Here is a 15360-nt window from a genome sequence, read left to right as displayed (position 1 = left end):
GTGAAATCTTTGTCATCTTAAAGACCCTACCCCCCCCCCCACCCCCACCCCCACACACACCTCCGCAGTTTGTAGCTTGAAGCTCCAAAATGTTGGAGGAGGAAAAAAAAAAAATCAATTATTCTCTATGGATATGGTTCACATCTCCACTCCAACTCACGCCTGAAGCTCAAAAACTTTTTGAAGCTTTTTTTGTAACTCAAATTGGGCTGATTTGCGCATTTTTGGCACGTTTTATATTTTCATAGAAATGAATAGAAATTACTTTTTTGTTCGCATTTGTTTGTTTTTGTGGGATAAGGGATTATACCAAGGAGTTACTGAGTTGCCGGCTTAATTTCTGCTTTGAGTGCCCCATCGTTGGCGTCAGTGGGAGGGATAGTGCCCCATCGTTGGCGTCAGTGGGAGGGCTAGTGCCCCATCGTTGGCGTCAGTGGGAGGGCTAGTGCCCCATCGTTGGCATCAGTGGGAGGGCTAGTGCCCCATCGTTGGCGTCAGTGGGAGGGCTAGTGCCCCATCGTTGGCGTCAGTGGGAGGGCTAGTGCCCCATCGTTGGCATCAGTGGGAGGGCTAGTGCCCCATCGTTGGCGTCAGTGGGAGGGCTAGTGCCCCATCGTTGGCGTCAGTGGGAGGGCTAGTGCCCCATCGTTGGCGTCAGTGGGAGGGCTAGTGCCCCATCGTTGGCGTCAGTGGGAGGGCTAGTGCCCCATCGTTGGCGTCAGTGGGAGGGCTAGTGCCCCATCGTTGGCGTCAGTGGGAGGGATAGTGCCCCATCGTTGGCGTCAGTGGGAGGGATAGTGCCCCATTGTTGGTGTCAATGGGGGGAAAACAGTGCCCCATAATTGGCATCAATGGGGGGGGGGAACAGTGTCCCATCGTTGGCATTAATGGGGGGGGGGGGACAGTGTCCCATCGTTGGCATTAATGGGGTGGAACAGTGCATCATCATTGGTGTCAATGGGGGGGGGGGGACAGTGCCCCATCATTGGTATTAGTGGGAGGAACAGTACCCCATCCTTGGTGTCAATGGGAGGAACAGTGCCCTACGACTGGTGTCATAGGGAGAGTCAAATTATTGTATAGAGTGGCACATAATTAAAACATGTATCAAATTTTTATAGCTTCCTGTGTTGCCACTGAAATATTTCCCTTACTTCCTCTCCCTATGACAACAGGACAAAAAATTAGGGAAGTGGCATTCACTTCAGACAAAGTTGAAATAAAAACACTGTCAGAATTGTAATCCATCCTAGCTCTAATAAAATGCGTTTTTGTGTGCGTTAGAGACATCACTTCCTGTCTGAAAGTGGAAGTAAACACATCAATTTAACAGTTTAAAAAAACAGTTAGGCCACTTTCACGTTGAGGAGCTCTACAGGCACTATGGGGTTAAAAATAGTGCCTGCAAAGCGCCTCTCCTGTCACTCCAGTGTGAAAGCCGGAGTGCTTTCACACTGGAGTGGTGCGCTGGCATGACGCTCAAAAAAGTCCGGCAAGCAGCTTCTTTGAAGCAATGGGCAGGGGCACTTTAGCAGCAGTCTATACACCGCTGCTAAAGCCCCTTGCTCATTGAAATCAATGGGCAGCGGCGCCGAAGCGAACCGAAGTGAACCCTTTTCCGGCCGCTAGCAGGGGTTAAAAGCACCCCGCTTGCGGCCGAAAAGCGCCGCTAAAAATATGTAACTGCCACGTTGCTTGTGCTCTCAACCAAACTGTCAAACCATCCAAGGGCTGGTGTCATAACTGATCACATGTGCAGCATCATGGCAGTTGAAGATTAAACAGAGGCCAAGATTGCAGCTTCCTTCCTCCTGAAAACGATCAGAGGGTTTACTTCCACTTTAAGTCCAGGTTGACACCGGTGCGATGCGGGAAACCCTGGGATTCAGTGCCGGTTCCTGCATCGCACCTGAATCGCACACACATCTGTGAATCTCTAGGGTGTCGATGTAGAGTTAATGAGACCCTCGGATCAGTTTTCAGATCTCAGTGTGAACTGTAAACATGTGCAGGAATCGGATCGCCTAGGTGTAAATACCCATGTGATCCGATTCCAGAGTGGACCAAAAAAAGGGTCCTGCACCATTTTGGTGCGTATGCGATGCAATTTCAGCCATAGTTTGTATGGCTGAATTAGCATTGCACAGACATCGCATGTGATTCGCACAGCAATAAGGTGCGACTCACATGCCATGTCTGCGATCGCACTAGTGTGAACCCAGCCTAAAAGGACTTGAAGAAAATCCTTCCAATAGGGACACAGGCTGAGTCTCACCCTTCCTCAAACAATCCAAAGCAGACCTATACCTTTGGACTGGATTTGTGCTTTCAACACCTTCCAAGTGGCCCGACTCAGGTGCTGGTGAAAAAGTCCAGTGACTGAAGGGAGACACATGCTGGTGAGTAATGGGATTGCATGCTGACAACGAGCACAGTGCCACCAACAGGTAAAATAGGATGAATATCAGGTTCCTGACAGCCAGGTAAAGTGTTGAGAGGCTCAGACTTTTTGTACTCTCAGGTGCTGGTGAAAAAGTCCAGTGACTGAAGGGAGACACATGCTGGTGGCAAATGGGATTGCATGCTGACAACAAGCACAGTGCCACCAACAGGTAAAATAGGATGAACAACAGGTTCCTGACAGCCAGGTAAAGTGTTGAGAGGCTCAGACTTTTTGTACTCTCAGGTGCTGGTGAAAAAGTCCAGTGACTGAAGGGAGACACATGCTGGTGGCTAATGGGATTGCCTGCTGACAACAAGCACAGTGCCACCAACAGGGAAAATAGGTGAACCAGGTAAGGTGTTGAGAGGCTCAGACTTTTTGCACTCTCAGGTGCTGGTGAAAAAGTCCAGTGACTGAAGGGAGACACATGCTGGTGGCTAATGGGATTGCCTGCTGACAATGAGCATAGTGCCACCAACAGGGAAAATAGGTGAACAACCGGTTCCTGACAGCCAGGTAAGGTGTTGAGAGGCTCAGACTTTTTTGCACTCTCAGGTGTTGGTGAAAAAGTCCAGTGACTTAAGGGAGACACATGCTGGTGGCTAATGGGAATGCAGGCTGACAACGAGCACAGTGCCACCAACAGGTAAAATAGGATGAACAACAGGTTCCTGACAGCCAGGTAAGGTGTTGAGAGGCTCAGACTTTTTGCACTCTCATGTGCTGGTGAAAAAGTCCAGTGGCTGAAGGGAGACACATGCTGGTGGCTTATGGGATTGCCTGCTGACAACGAGCACAGTGCCACCAACAGGGAAAATAGGTGAACAACCGGTTCCTGACAGCCAGGTAAGGTGTTGAGAGGCTCAGACTTTTTGCACTCTCAGGTGCTGGTGAAAAAGTCCAGTGACTGAAGGGAGACACATGCTGGTGGCTAATGGGAATGCAGGCTGACAACGAGCACAGTGCCACCAACAGGTAAAATAGGATGAACAACAGGTTCCTGACAGCCAGGTAAGGTGTTGAGAGGCTCAGACTTTTTGCACTCTCATGTGCTGGTAAAAAAGTCCAGTGGCTGAATGGAGACACATGCTGGTGGCTTATGGGATTGCCTGCTGACAACGAGCACAGTGCCACCAACAGGGAAAATAGGTGAACAACCGGTTCCTGACAGCCAGGTAAGATGTTGAGAGGCTCAGACTTTTTGCACTCTCAGGTGCTGGTGAAAAAGTCCAGTGACTGAAGGGAGACACATGCTGGTGGCTAATGGGATTGCATTCTGACAACGAGCACAGTGCCACCAATAGATAAAATAGGTGAATAACAGGTTCCTGACAGCCAGGTAAAGTGTTGAGAGGTTCAGACTTTTTGCACGCTTAGGTGCTGGTGAAAAAGTCCAATGACTGAAGGGAGACACATGCTGGTGGCTAATGGGATTGCATGCTGACAACAAACACAGTTCCACCCACAGGTAAAATAGATGAACAACAGGTTCCTGACAGCCAGGTAAGGTGTTGAGAGGCTCAGACTTTTTGCACGCTTAGGTGCTGGTGAAAAAGTCCAATGACTGAAGGGAGACACATGCTGATGGCTAATGGGATTGCATTCTGACAACGAGCACAGTGCCACCAACAGATAAAATAGGTGAATAACAGGTTCCTGACAGCCAGGTAAGGTGTTGAGAGGCTCAGACTTTTTAACAGGGAGTAGTTGGCAAACCCAGGCGGGATGAAGAAAGTCAGAGGTGATACAGATGTAAAAAATCTGTACGTAGGAGGAATGATCTCATACTGACACCACAGACAAGAATCAGGCCAACTCTCTCTGGGGAACAAGGTAGCTCTGGGGAAAAAAAGGCCATATTTTGGCATTTAAAATATGTCAGAAATTTCCATAATTCACATCAAATTGATGTATGAATAACATATTTCAAAAAGGCAAAAGGTCTTTCTTGTTTTAGAATACATGAATCATAGCACATTTGTGGAGCGGCGTCCCTCTGAGGTTTTTGCTACGGCACGCTTGCAGGTTCAGAATGCTATTATGCTATTATGCTTATGAGGAAATGGGGTGAAGCAGCGCTCTGAAGAGCTCAAACACAGATGGGGAAAAAAAGCCTTTTCTACACAACAAAGGCTTTCTTTGGACCCTAGAAAAAAGGTTTCTGCAAGTGTTTGATCTCCCTAAGCACAGGCGAAGCCTGCCGTCCATTGTAGATCTTTTTGAAGTGCTCTACAAATACCGCATAGCGGAGCCACTCTAACCTTCTCTTTCAGGGAATAAATTCATTGTAAATCCTTCAGATGTGGGGGCAGTGTGCCTGTGCTGTGTCCGAGATAAAATAACATCACCAGACCTGCAGTGGGCACACGCGGGGTCCATTTATGAGGACTGGAAGCTGACGTAGGGAAGAATGAAAACTACGGCCGGTCAATTTTTTTTTTTTTTGCAGAAAAATGGACATCTTCAGCCGGCAGGCTCTATTTGATCACAGAATGCGTGTCCTACAAGACTGAGGTACCTGCATTTCATATTTCACAGATGGTAGGGTGGCACCGATACCACTTTTATTAAAGTGATTGTAAAAGGTAAAATAAAATAAAAAAAAATAACAAACATATCATACTTACCTCCACTGTACAGCTCATTTTGCACAGTGTGGCCCCAGGACCCACTCTTCTGGGGTCCCCCCGGTGGCTCTCGTGGCTCCTCCCCACATCAGCTTCTCCGAAGGGGTAACCTTGCGGGCGCGCTCCTGAGTCCATCATTCGACGCCCATAGAGGGCGAATACAGGACTCGGGCCGCCCCCCCCCCCCCCCCCCTGATGCACACGTCATTGGATTTGATTGACAGCCGCGGGAGCCAATGGCTGCGCTGCTATCAATCTATCCAATCCAGAGCCGAGAACCCCAGGCTGAGAGACAGGGCGTCCCCGTGGGTCAAGTTTGAGGGTTCAGGTATGTAAAATGGTAAAATGGGGGGGGGGGGGTCACTGACAGGTGTTTTTTCACCTTCATGCAAGAGTATGCAGTAGGGTGAAAAAACACAAAGGTTTACAACCCCTTTAAGACCGAGTACAAGTACCGATACCGATTGCCGATACCGATTACCGATACTTTTTTTTTATGTTATGTGACAGCGGCAGTAATGGCCACTGAAGAGGCGTAGATTGTGCCAGTAGTTTTAACTTGTTTTTTTACAATTTATTTTCTACAATTATTTTTTTTATTATTTTTTACAATTTATAGTTTTTTTGTATATATATATATATATATATATATATATATATATATATATATATATATTTATTATAATTACTATTTTTTATCAATTTTTTTTTTTTTTTTTTTTACAATGCTCTCTTATTGGGGGGTGGGGGGGTGAACAATGTCAGTGTTTTTTTTATTTTTTTACAATTTAAAATTGGGTCAGTTTACTATCCTACAGACATTAGGGCGGCCAGACTAGGGCCAGTGGGAGTAGAAAATGTCCTGTAGTATTCAATGCTCTATCTTTACTGTCAGCGAGAGGAATAGTGCCCTATAGCTGGTGTCAATGGAGGGAATAGAGCCCCATTGTTGGTGTCAATGGAAGAAATAGTGCCCCATTGTTGGTGTCAACAGAAAGAGTTCTGCCCCATCATTAGTGTCAATAGAAGGAAGTCTGCCCCCTTGTTGATTTCAATGGAGGGAATAGTGCCCCATCATCGGTGTCAATGGAAAGAATTCTGCCCCATCATTGGTGCCAATGGAAGGAATTCTGCCCCATTGTTGATGTCAATAAAGGGAATAGTGCCCCATCGTTGGTGTCCATGGAGGAAATAGTGCCCCATCATTGGTGTCAATTAAATGAGCTCTGTCCCATCATTGGTGTCAATGGAAGGAATTCTGCCCCATTCTTAGTGTCAGTAGAAGGAGTTCTGCCCTATTATTGGTGTCAGTGGGAGGAATAGTGCCCCATCATTGGTGTCAATGGAAAGAGTTCTGCCCCATCATTAGTGTCAATGGAAGGAATTCTGCCCCATTGTTGATGTTAATGGAGGGAATAGTGCCAGTCATTGGTGTCAATGGAAATAATTCTGCCCCATCGTTGGTATCAATGGAAGGAATTCTGCCCCATTGTTGATGTCAATAAAGGGAATAGTGCCCCATCGTTGGTTTCCATGGAGGGAATAGTGCCCCATTGTTGGTGTCAATGGAAGGAATAGTGCCCCATTGTTGGTGTCAACGGAAAGAGTTCTGCCCCATCATTAGTGTCAATAGAAGGAAGTCTGCCCCCTTGTTGATTTTAATGGAGGGAATAGTGTCCCATCATCGGTGTCAATGGAAAGAATTCTGCCCCATCATTGGTGTCAATGTAAGGAATTCTGCTCCATTGTTGATGTCAATGGAGGGAATAGTGCCCCATCGTTGGTGTCCATGGAGGAAATAGTGCCCCATCATTGGTGTCAATTAAATGAGTTCTGCCCCATCAGTTCTTCCTTCAATGGAAGGAATTCTGCCCCATTCTTGGTGTCAGTAGAAGGAGTTCTGCCCTATTATTGGTGTCAGTGGGAGGAATAGTGCCCCATCATTGGTGTCAATGGAAAGAGTTATGCCCCATCATTAGTGTCAATGGAAGGAATTCTGCCCCATTGTTTATGTTAATGGAGGGAATAGTGCCCCGTCATTGGTGTCAATGGAAATAATTCTGCCCCATCGTTGGTATCAATGGAAGGAATTCTGCCCCATTGTTGATGTCAATGGAGGGAATAGTGCCCCATCGTTGGTTTCCATGGAGGGAATAGTGCCCCATTGTTGGTGTCAATGGAAGGAATTGTGCCCCATAGTTGGTGTCCATGGAAGAAATAGTGCCCCATCATTGGTGTCAATGGAAGGAATTCTGCCCCATTGTTGGTGTCAGTAGGAGTTCTGCCCTATTATTGGTGTCAGTGGGAGGAATAGTGCCCCATCACTGGAGTCGATAGAAGGAATTCTACCCCATCTTTGGTATCAATGGAAGGAATTCTGCCCCGATTGTTGAAGTCAATGGAATTCTACCCCATCATTGGTGCCATTGGAAGAAATAGTGCCCTATCGCTGGTGTCAGTGGATGGAATACTGCCCCAAGGGCCAGATAAAGGCAAGCAAAATGCCGTAGTTTGGAGACTGCTGCCTTAGACATAATCAAGCAAAAAAGATATCCCTTACATCTAATGCAGGGCTTTAATGTCACTGCTACATCCAGATTTAATGCACGCATTAGGGCCATTCATAATGCTGTCAATGTATACGCAGTACCGTCTCGGGTGATGTCAGTGTGAAGAATGAGCAGGGGGGGGTCTATCTGCAGACATATCACCATTTGTTATATATTCTACTGCAGTATACAGACGCTCACCATACTTCTAATATTATACAAGCGTACCTGTTTTTACAGGTTTTGTATTCAACCTTTAATATTGGTCTACAGGATTCAGGTTTCCTTCCATCTCTTTGATTCTTCCCTGTATGAAACAAAACACAAACATATATATATAGAAAAGTAACAGAGAGACTGCGAACGGCTTCTTATCTAATGCATGCATACGATTTGTAAAGTGGTAATAAACCCAAATGCAAACATTTATTATACTGCAACTTACCAACTCTTATTTGTCATGGCTGCATTCGTTTTCTTTTTTTATTTTAGGCTTTCTTTCCTCTATTTTCACCTGGTGATATGACCAGTAAAGCCCCATACACACGGTCGGACTTGTACAAACTTTTCCGTGGACTTTTGTACAAAGTGTGTTGTCCACAAGTTTGTATTGCATACACACGGTCGGACTTTTTGACAACAAACACGAACGTGGTGACGTCACAACGTATGGACGCCACTTCAAAAGAGGACGTTCAATGACTCCAGCGCCACCTTTGGTCAACTTCTGTATTGTAGTCTGATCGTTTGCAATGGTTCTGAGCATGCGTGTTTGTACCTTGTACAAAAGTCCGATGCTTTTGCGTACACACGGTAGGACTTTGCTCCATCGGACTTTTGTTGCCAGAAAGTTTGTCCGTTCGCACAGCCAACAAAAGTCCGATGAAAACAGAAAAAGTTTGTCCGATGGAGCGTACACACAGTCGGATGTTGCTCCAAAACAGCTAATTTGCATGTTTGTTGTCAAAAAGTCCGACCGTGTGTACGGGCCTTTAGTCTGTTTTTTTTTTTAACAGAACAAGCTGTCCTGGAGATGTAGTCCTCGGTCACACCGGTGCGACTTGTTGATTTGCTTATTTAATTTTTCTTATTAAGGTGGGCCTCACAAATATCTAATAAAGCCCCTAATATCCTGGTTATTCTGGTTACCTTGAATGACTCATCTTTATAGGAATGTGTGATTGTTAACTGACCAAGTTCTTGAGGGGTCATATTGCAAAAAGAGTAAGCTTGGGGGTTGTCTATTCCTTATACACAAGTCTAAATACCGCAGCCAGAACTGGAATAGGCTATTCTTGTCTCCAGAGCTGCATCAGGCAATTGTCTGGTCTGATTGCCTGGCCACGCCTTTATGGGGGGACTCTGTGGCAAAACAGCATCTTTAGTTAAAGAGGAAGTAAACCCTGATGGGTTTACTTCCTCTTTCATTCCCTGCAAAGGCAAAGCATAATGGACTACTATGCATCGCATCGCATCGTATAGTAGCCCATTATGTGTTACTTACCTGACACAGGAGCCAGCGAAGTCACCGCTGTCCCCTGTAGTCGGGCGCATCCATCTTCTCGGTGGGGTCTCGCAGCTCCGCCGCTGTCATTCGGCAAAGCCGCGATGTCGTCACACCCGTGCATGCGCACGGGAGCCGACACGCGCGGCATCTCTGTCGTTGAAGATGCCGCGCTCAGTGCGCCTGCGCGCCGCTGTCTACGGTGCCTGTCTTCGGGCAAATATCTCCTAAACCGTATAGGTTTAGGAGATATTTCTTGGACCTACAGGTAAGCCTTAATCTAGGCTTACCTGTAGGTCAAAGTGTGTTGTAAGGGTTTACAACCACTTTAACCACTTCATGCAAAATCACGTACCTGTACATCATTTTGTTGAATTGGTTATACCGGGGTGCAGCCTGTAGCCAGAGGCATTTTTAGAGCTGGCGGTCAGCTCTCAAGTGATAACAACCGATGTGGCTATGTAGCTGCTCGGCCATTATCTCAAGCAGCAGGAAGGGATGCCCTCCCGCCGCCTTCTGCTGCTCCACTCGGGTCTCCCATCCGACCAGGGGACCCGAGCGACCAGCCGACACGTCCACCGGCTGGCGGGAGTCCTGAACAATGCTGGAATCGGCTTTTTTGAAAGTAGTTGTTGCAAAACTTTTTTTGCAAGTTTAAGTGCGACTTGCATAGACATCTGTACCGACTTGCAACTTTGAAATCATGTGGCTTCAAGTGAACAAACAATTTACCAATGGTAGGGGTGATTACAGTGATCTGACTTTATCAAGTCTAATGATCGGTAAGCTGAAATTTATTACATTTTTGGATTTGGGTCTATAACCGCTTTAAGAATAAATACTGTATAACGGCGTATAACACTCACTTTTTCACCATGAAAATCGGGTGCAAATAGCGTGTGCGTGTTATACACCGATACTTCAATTTTAGCTGCCTCGGAGGGGACAAAGAAGGGGGCAGGAAAAGCTCCATCAGATTACATAGAGTGAGAATCTCCTGTTTACTTGGCGCCCTCTGTAATAGGAAGTCCCGTCTCCTGAGCCGCCATTGGACCACTGTTCTGTCTATCATAGGAGATTCTCACTTAAATGGCTGCAGATGGGCATCGATCAGGCTACACTGATGGCAATGGTGAGGCTGCTGCATTGATGGCAATGGTGAGGCTGCATTGATGTGGACTGATGAGGCTGCATTGATGGCACTTGTCAGGGCCCTATTTAATATAGATTGGGCCCTGGGCAAAAATTTTCTTGCCCCCCCCATGCAATTTCCCTCTCCACCTGCTCTGAGACATACAATAAATAGCAGCTAGACCTAAAATCAGTTTCCTGTATCAGATCAGGCAGCAATTGCGATTGGTTGCCAGCAGTTACAGCATATCATTATTGCTTACTGACTAGTTGCTAGAGGTTACAGCACACGTTACGGCTCACTGATTAGTTGCTAGAGGTTACAGCACATCACCTCCTCACAGCAGGGGAGCATGATATACATAGGAATGCCACATTAATTTACATATCAATGCCGCCAGCCGCAGGTATTTACTTAGTATTGTCGTCCGCTATTTACATATGAATGTCGTTTATTTATATGTAAACATAGGGTCTGCAGGTGAGTCACTTGCACACAACAATAGGGCAGAGCTGGGCAGCATTAGAACCAGCACTTCACACAGATATTAGGACACAGCACAGGAATAAAACTTCAAGGGACAAGGGAATTTAAACCTGGATAGTTGACAAGTATGAGGCAGCTGTTTTGGGCCCCACAACAATGACAGGGCCCAGGGCAGCTGCCCCTTTTGCCCTGCCTTAAAGACAGCCCTGGCACTTGTGAAGCTGCAGATGGGCATTGATCTGGCTGCATTGATGGCAATGGTGAGGCTGCAGATGGGCACTGACCCTTTTTGTGCTTAAAAGTTCCTTATTTAAAATTGATTTTTTTTTCCTGAAACTTCCCTCTTAAAATTAAGGTGTGTGTTATATGCCTGTGCGTGTTATACGCCGATAAATACGGTAATGGGAACAGGGCTTTGGCCAATTAGAAGGTGAGATTAGATGGAGGGGGGGCAGTGAACATGTGACGCCTTTGTCCAGTGATGCGACTTCCTGTTCACTTCTCTCCTGCCTTGCTTGTAAATCTAAAGGTATCTTTCTGCTTAATATTCCATACAGGGACTCCATTTATAAGGTTCGGATTTTGGTAGGGATATTGTTTTATAAGCCTGGGGACTGCAACCGGGGATGAAAGGCTTACACTTACCATGGGGAATAGTGACTTGAAAGGGCCTGGCAGGGTTCTTCATGTTCCATACAGTGAGGCTGCCGTCTGAGTGACTGCACATGAACTGGCGTCCTTCATGGTGCCAGCCTATAGAATGAATTGCCTGGAAATAGAAATTCAGCCGCATAGTGAGATATCATTGGTTCACCACAAACAGGTTACATACAGTACATAATTCAGCCATTATTACATATAGAAGGTATATACTTCAGTGTGTTTACTTAGCATTGTTTTGCAAACTTGCAATATTAAAGCTGAATTCCTGGACTTCGGCCACTTTGTAAAAAGTGCAGGCATGCTATGAGTTAAGTCCGAAGAGGTGCATGACCTCTCCTGAACTTATCTCCATTATTTACATCAGACACCTTTAAAGCTCTCCCGGAACATACACTGACACTCTGGTGCTGTGAGAAAGGAGAGAGAGGCAAACAGAGTAGCTATGCCCACTCCTACCCTCTGCTGCCAATTCAGAGAAGCCTTTGTATTTTGTGAATGAGTTCACATAATACAAAAGGCTTCTGTGATTGGGTATGAGTTCACATAATACAAAGGCTTCTGTGATTGGGCAGAAGGAAGCTAGGAGCAGGGATAGCAGCTGCAACCACTTAGAGAGTGCAATAAATCTGTCAGATGTAATAAGGATAAGCCCAGGGGATATCATGCAGCATCTTGGACTTAACCCATAGCGTGCCTTCGCTTTTTACAAAGGAGCTGAATTCCTGGAATCCAGCTTTAAGTGTTGGTGACCAGGCCTTGTTATGCTGCTCTTTCCACACTGGTGTATAACATCAAATGTAAATATATAGTATAAAACCAGTCACTTCACATCTTCCAGATGTTATGCCTGATGTCTGATCCACTTGGATGGACAGCTTATGTTGCAACATATGGCAAAAGCAAAGTGTTAAGAACCTGACTGTTTGTGAAGCAGTGTGTGGAGGGTGAGATGTAACGTGCAGATATCAGGCTCACCTCATCATAGTAAAACCGGAGTTCAGCTCTTTTCGATTTCAAGTCCCAAAGTACAATTGTCCCACTTTCATATCCTATGAGTAACTGGAAAGAGAAAAATGTCCTTCTTTATTTCGGTATGAAGGTATATAACCTACAGACATTGTGATGATGTGACCAGGCAACCAGACAGGTGGGTAAGACTATGTAGATGTCATCAGGTAACCAGACAGGTGGGTAAGACTGTGTATATGTGAACAGGTAACCAAGTGGCTAAGACCATGTAGATGTGACCAGGCTACCAGGTGGGTAAGACTATGCAGATGTGACCAGGTAATCAGACAGGTGGGTAAGACTATGTATATGTGAACAGGTAACCAGACAGGTGGGTAAGACTGTGTATATGTGAACAGGTAACCAAGTGGGTAAGACCATGTAGATGTGACCAGGCTACCAGGTGGGTAAGACTATGCAGATGTGACCAGGTAATCAGACAGGTGGGTAAGACTATGTATATGTGAACAGGTAACCAAGTGAGTAAGACTATGTAGATGTGATCAGGTAACCGGACAGTGGGTAGGACTATGTAGATGTGAACAGGTAACCAAGTGGCTAAGACTATGTAGATGTGACCAGGCTACCAGGTGGGTAAGACTATGTAGATGTGGCCAGGTAACCAAACAGGTGGGTAGGACTATGTAGATGTGAACAGGTAACCAAGTGGCTAAGACTATGTAGATGTGACCAAGCTACCAGGTGGGTAAGACTATGTAGACATGACCAGGTAACCAGACAGGTGGGTAAGACTATGTAGATGTGACCAGGCTACCAGGTGACTATGACTATGTAGATGTGACCACGTAACCAAACAGGTGGGTAGGACTATGTAGATGTGAACAGGTAACCAAGTGAGTAAGACTATGTAGATGTGACCAGGCTACCAGGTTGGTAAGACTACAGTATGTAGATGTGACCAGGTAACCAGACAGGTGGGTAAGACTATGTATATGTGAACAGGTAACCAAGCGGATAAGACCATGTAGATGTGACCAGGCTACCAGGTGGGTAAGACTATGTAGATGTGACCAGGCAACCAGACAGGTGGGTAAGACTATGTATATGTGACCAGGTAACCAGGTGGGTAAGACTATGTAGATGTTATCAGGTAACCGGACAGTGGGTAGGACTATGTAGATGGGAACAGGTAACCAAGTGGCTAAGACTTTGTAGAGGTGACCAGGCTACCAGGTGGGTAAGACTATGTAGATGTGACCATGTAACCAAACAGGTGGGTAAGACTATGTAGATGTGACCAGGTAACCAGGTGGGTAGGACTATGTAGATGTGACCAAGCTACCAGGTGGGTAAGACTATGTAGATGTGACCAGGTAACCAGACAGGTGGGTAGGGCTATGTAGATGTGAACAGGTAACCAGGTGGGTAATACTATGTGACCAGGTAACTAAACAGGAGGGTAAGACTAAGCAGATGTGACAATTTGCTAAGAATTTTATGTATTTGAATATTCATTTAAAACATTTAACAGCCCTGTTGGGAGTCTTTGGTGATATATCAGGGGTCTAAACAGCCCCCCTGATGTCTCACTTTTGGGACAGAAGTTAGAGATTCCCCAGTCCCTTTCTCTGCAGCCTCAGCTGTGTTGGACAGTGTATGAATGAGAAGTGTTCTGCACTGAGCGGCTTCTGGTAGTAAACACAGCGGTCAGACACCCCTGGGGCACTCATGTACGTGCAACGACTGGTTTCATAAAGAGAATGAAGCAAAAGGTGAAGGAAAAGATATATCACCTTATTCATCATCCCCTGGGAAAACAGGTAGCCCTTGCAGTGGGGTGGAGCCCTACTAAAAGGATAAAGATCGTTTTGTCCCTGGAGTTCATCTTAAGTCTTCATGCACACTGGGCATATGCCCATCTCTCCTAGACACCTTTCCTCCTGGCACCAGCGTCTTAGCATAAAAAAAAAGTGTGATGCTTGTAAACGTGTCTATGTGCATTTAGGCGCGTCAAAGCGTTAATTTCATAAAAAATGTATTCTGGTCATTGAAATTAATTAACACTCAAGCATTTGACACACCTAGTGTTAATGTGTGTTTATTGCATTTACATGCGTCACGCCTGCTTCTGGATACGCTGGCAGTGGGGTTTTTCTGCCGCTAAACATCTAGGCGTGTATAGACACATAGGCCAACACGCAGGGACACATAGGCCAACACGCAGGGACACATAGGCCAACACGCAGGGACACATAGGCCAACACGCAGGGACACATAGGCCAACATGCAGGGACACATAGGTGCAGTGACACATAGGCCAACATGCAGGGACACATAGGCCAACACGCAGGGACACATAGGCCAACACGCAGGGACACATAGGCCAACACGCAGGGACACATAGGCCAACATGCAGGGACACATAGGTACAGTGACATTTAGGCCAACATGCAGTGACACATAGGCCAACATGCAGGGACACATAGGTGCAGTGACACATAGGCCAACATGCAGGCACACATAGGTGCAGTGACACATAGGTGCAGGGACACATAGGCCAACGTGCAGGGACACATAGGTGCAGGGACACATAGGCCAACGTGCAGGGACACATAGGTGCAGGGACACATAGGCCAACGTGCAGGGACACATAGGTGCAGGGACACATAGGCCAACGTGCAGGGACACATAGGCCAACGTGCAGGGACACATAGGCCAACGTGCAGGGACACATAGGCCAACCTGCAGGGACACATAGGTGCAGGGACACATAGGCCAACGTGCAGGGACACATAGGTGCAGGGACACATAGGCCAACGTGCAGGGACACATAGGTGCAGGGACACATAGGCCAACGTGCAGGGACACATAGGTGCAGGGACACATAGGCCAACGTGCAGGGACACATAGGCCAACGTGCAGGGACACATAGGCCAACGTGCAGGGACACATAGGCCAACCTGCAGGGACACATAGGCCAACCTGCA

The 15360-nt window shown here is 46.5% G+C and overlaps 1 protein-coding gene across 8 annotated transcripts in view; it reads right to left on the bottom strand.

The window, feature by feature from the left end:
- Positions 1-15360, bottom strand: part of STXBP5L (syntaxin binding protein 5L) — a 508429-nt gene that overhangs the window by 217145 nt on the left and 275924 nt on the right. For all 8 annotated transcript variants that reach the window (XM_077479605.1, XM_077479606.1, XM_077479607.1 and 5 more), the window contains exons 7-9: positions 12380-12463; positions 11387-11510; positions 7848-7926 (exon numbers count right to left, since the gene is read on the bottom strand). In XM_077479605.1, coding sequence (XP_077335731.1) covers positions 7848-7926; positions 11387-11510; positions 12380-12463 — 287 coding nt within the window. The remainder of the gene's footprint in view (positions 1-7847; positions 7927-11386; positions 11511-12379; positions 12464-15360) is intronic.

The sequence above is a fragment of the Lithobates pipiens genome, unplaced genomic scaffold (assembly GCF_037356315.1).
Source record: "Lithobates pipiens isolate NorthernLeopardFrog02 unplaced genomic scaffold, aLitPip1_a1.2 Scaffold_16, whole genome shotgun sequence".
NCBI classification, from domain to species: domain Eukaryota; kingdom Metazoa; phylum Chordata; class Amphibia; order Anura; family Ranidae; genus Lithobates; species Lithobates pipiens.
Note: the sequence above shows the minus strand (reverse complement) of the source record. Positions and strands in the feature narration are given on the sequence as shown.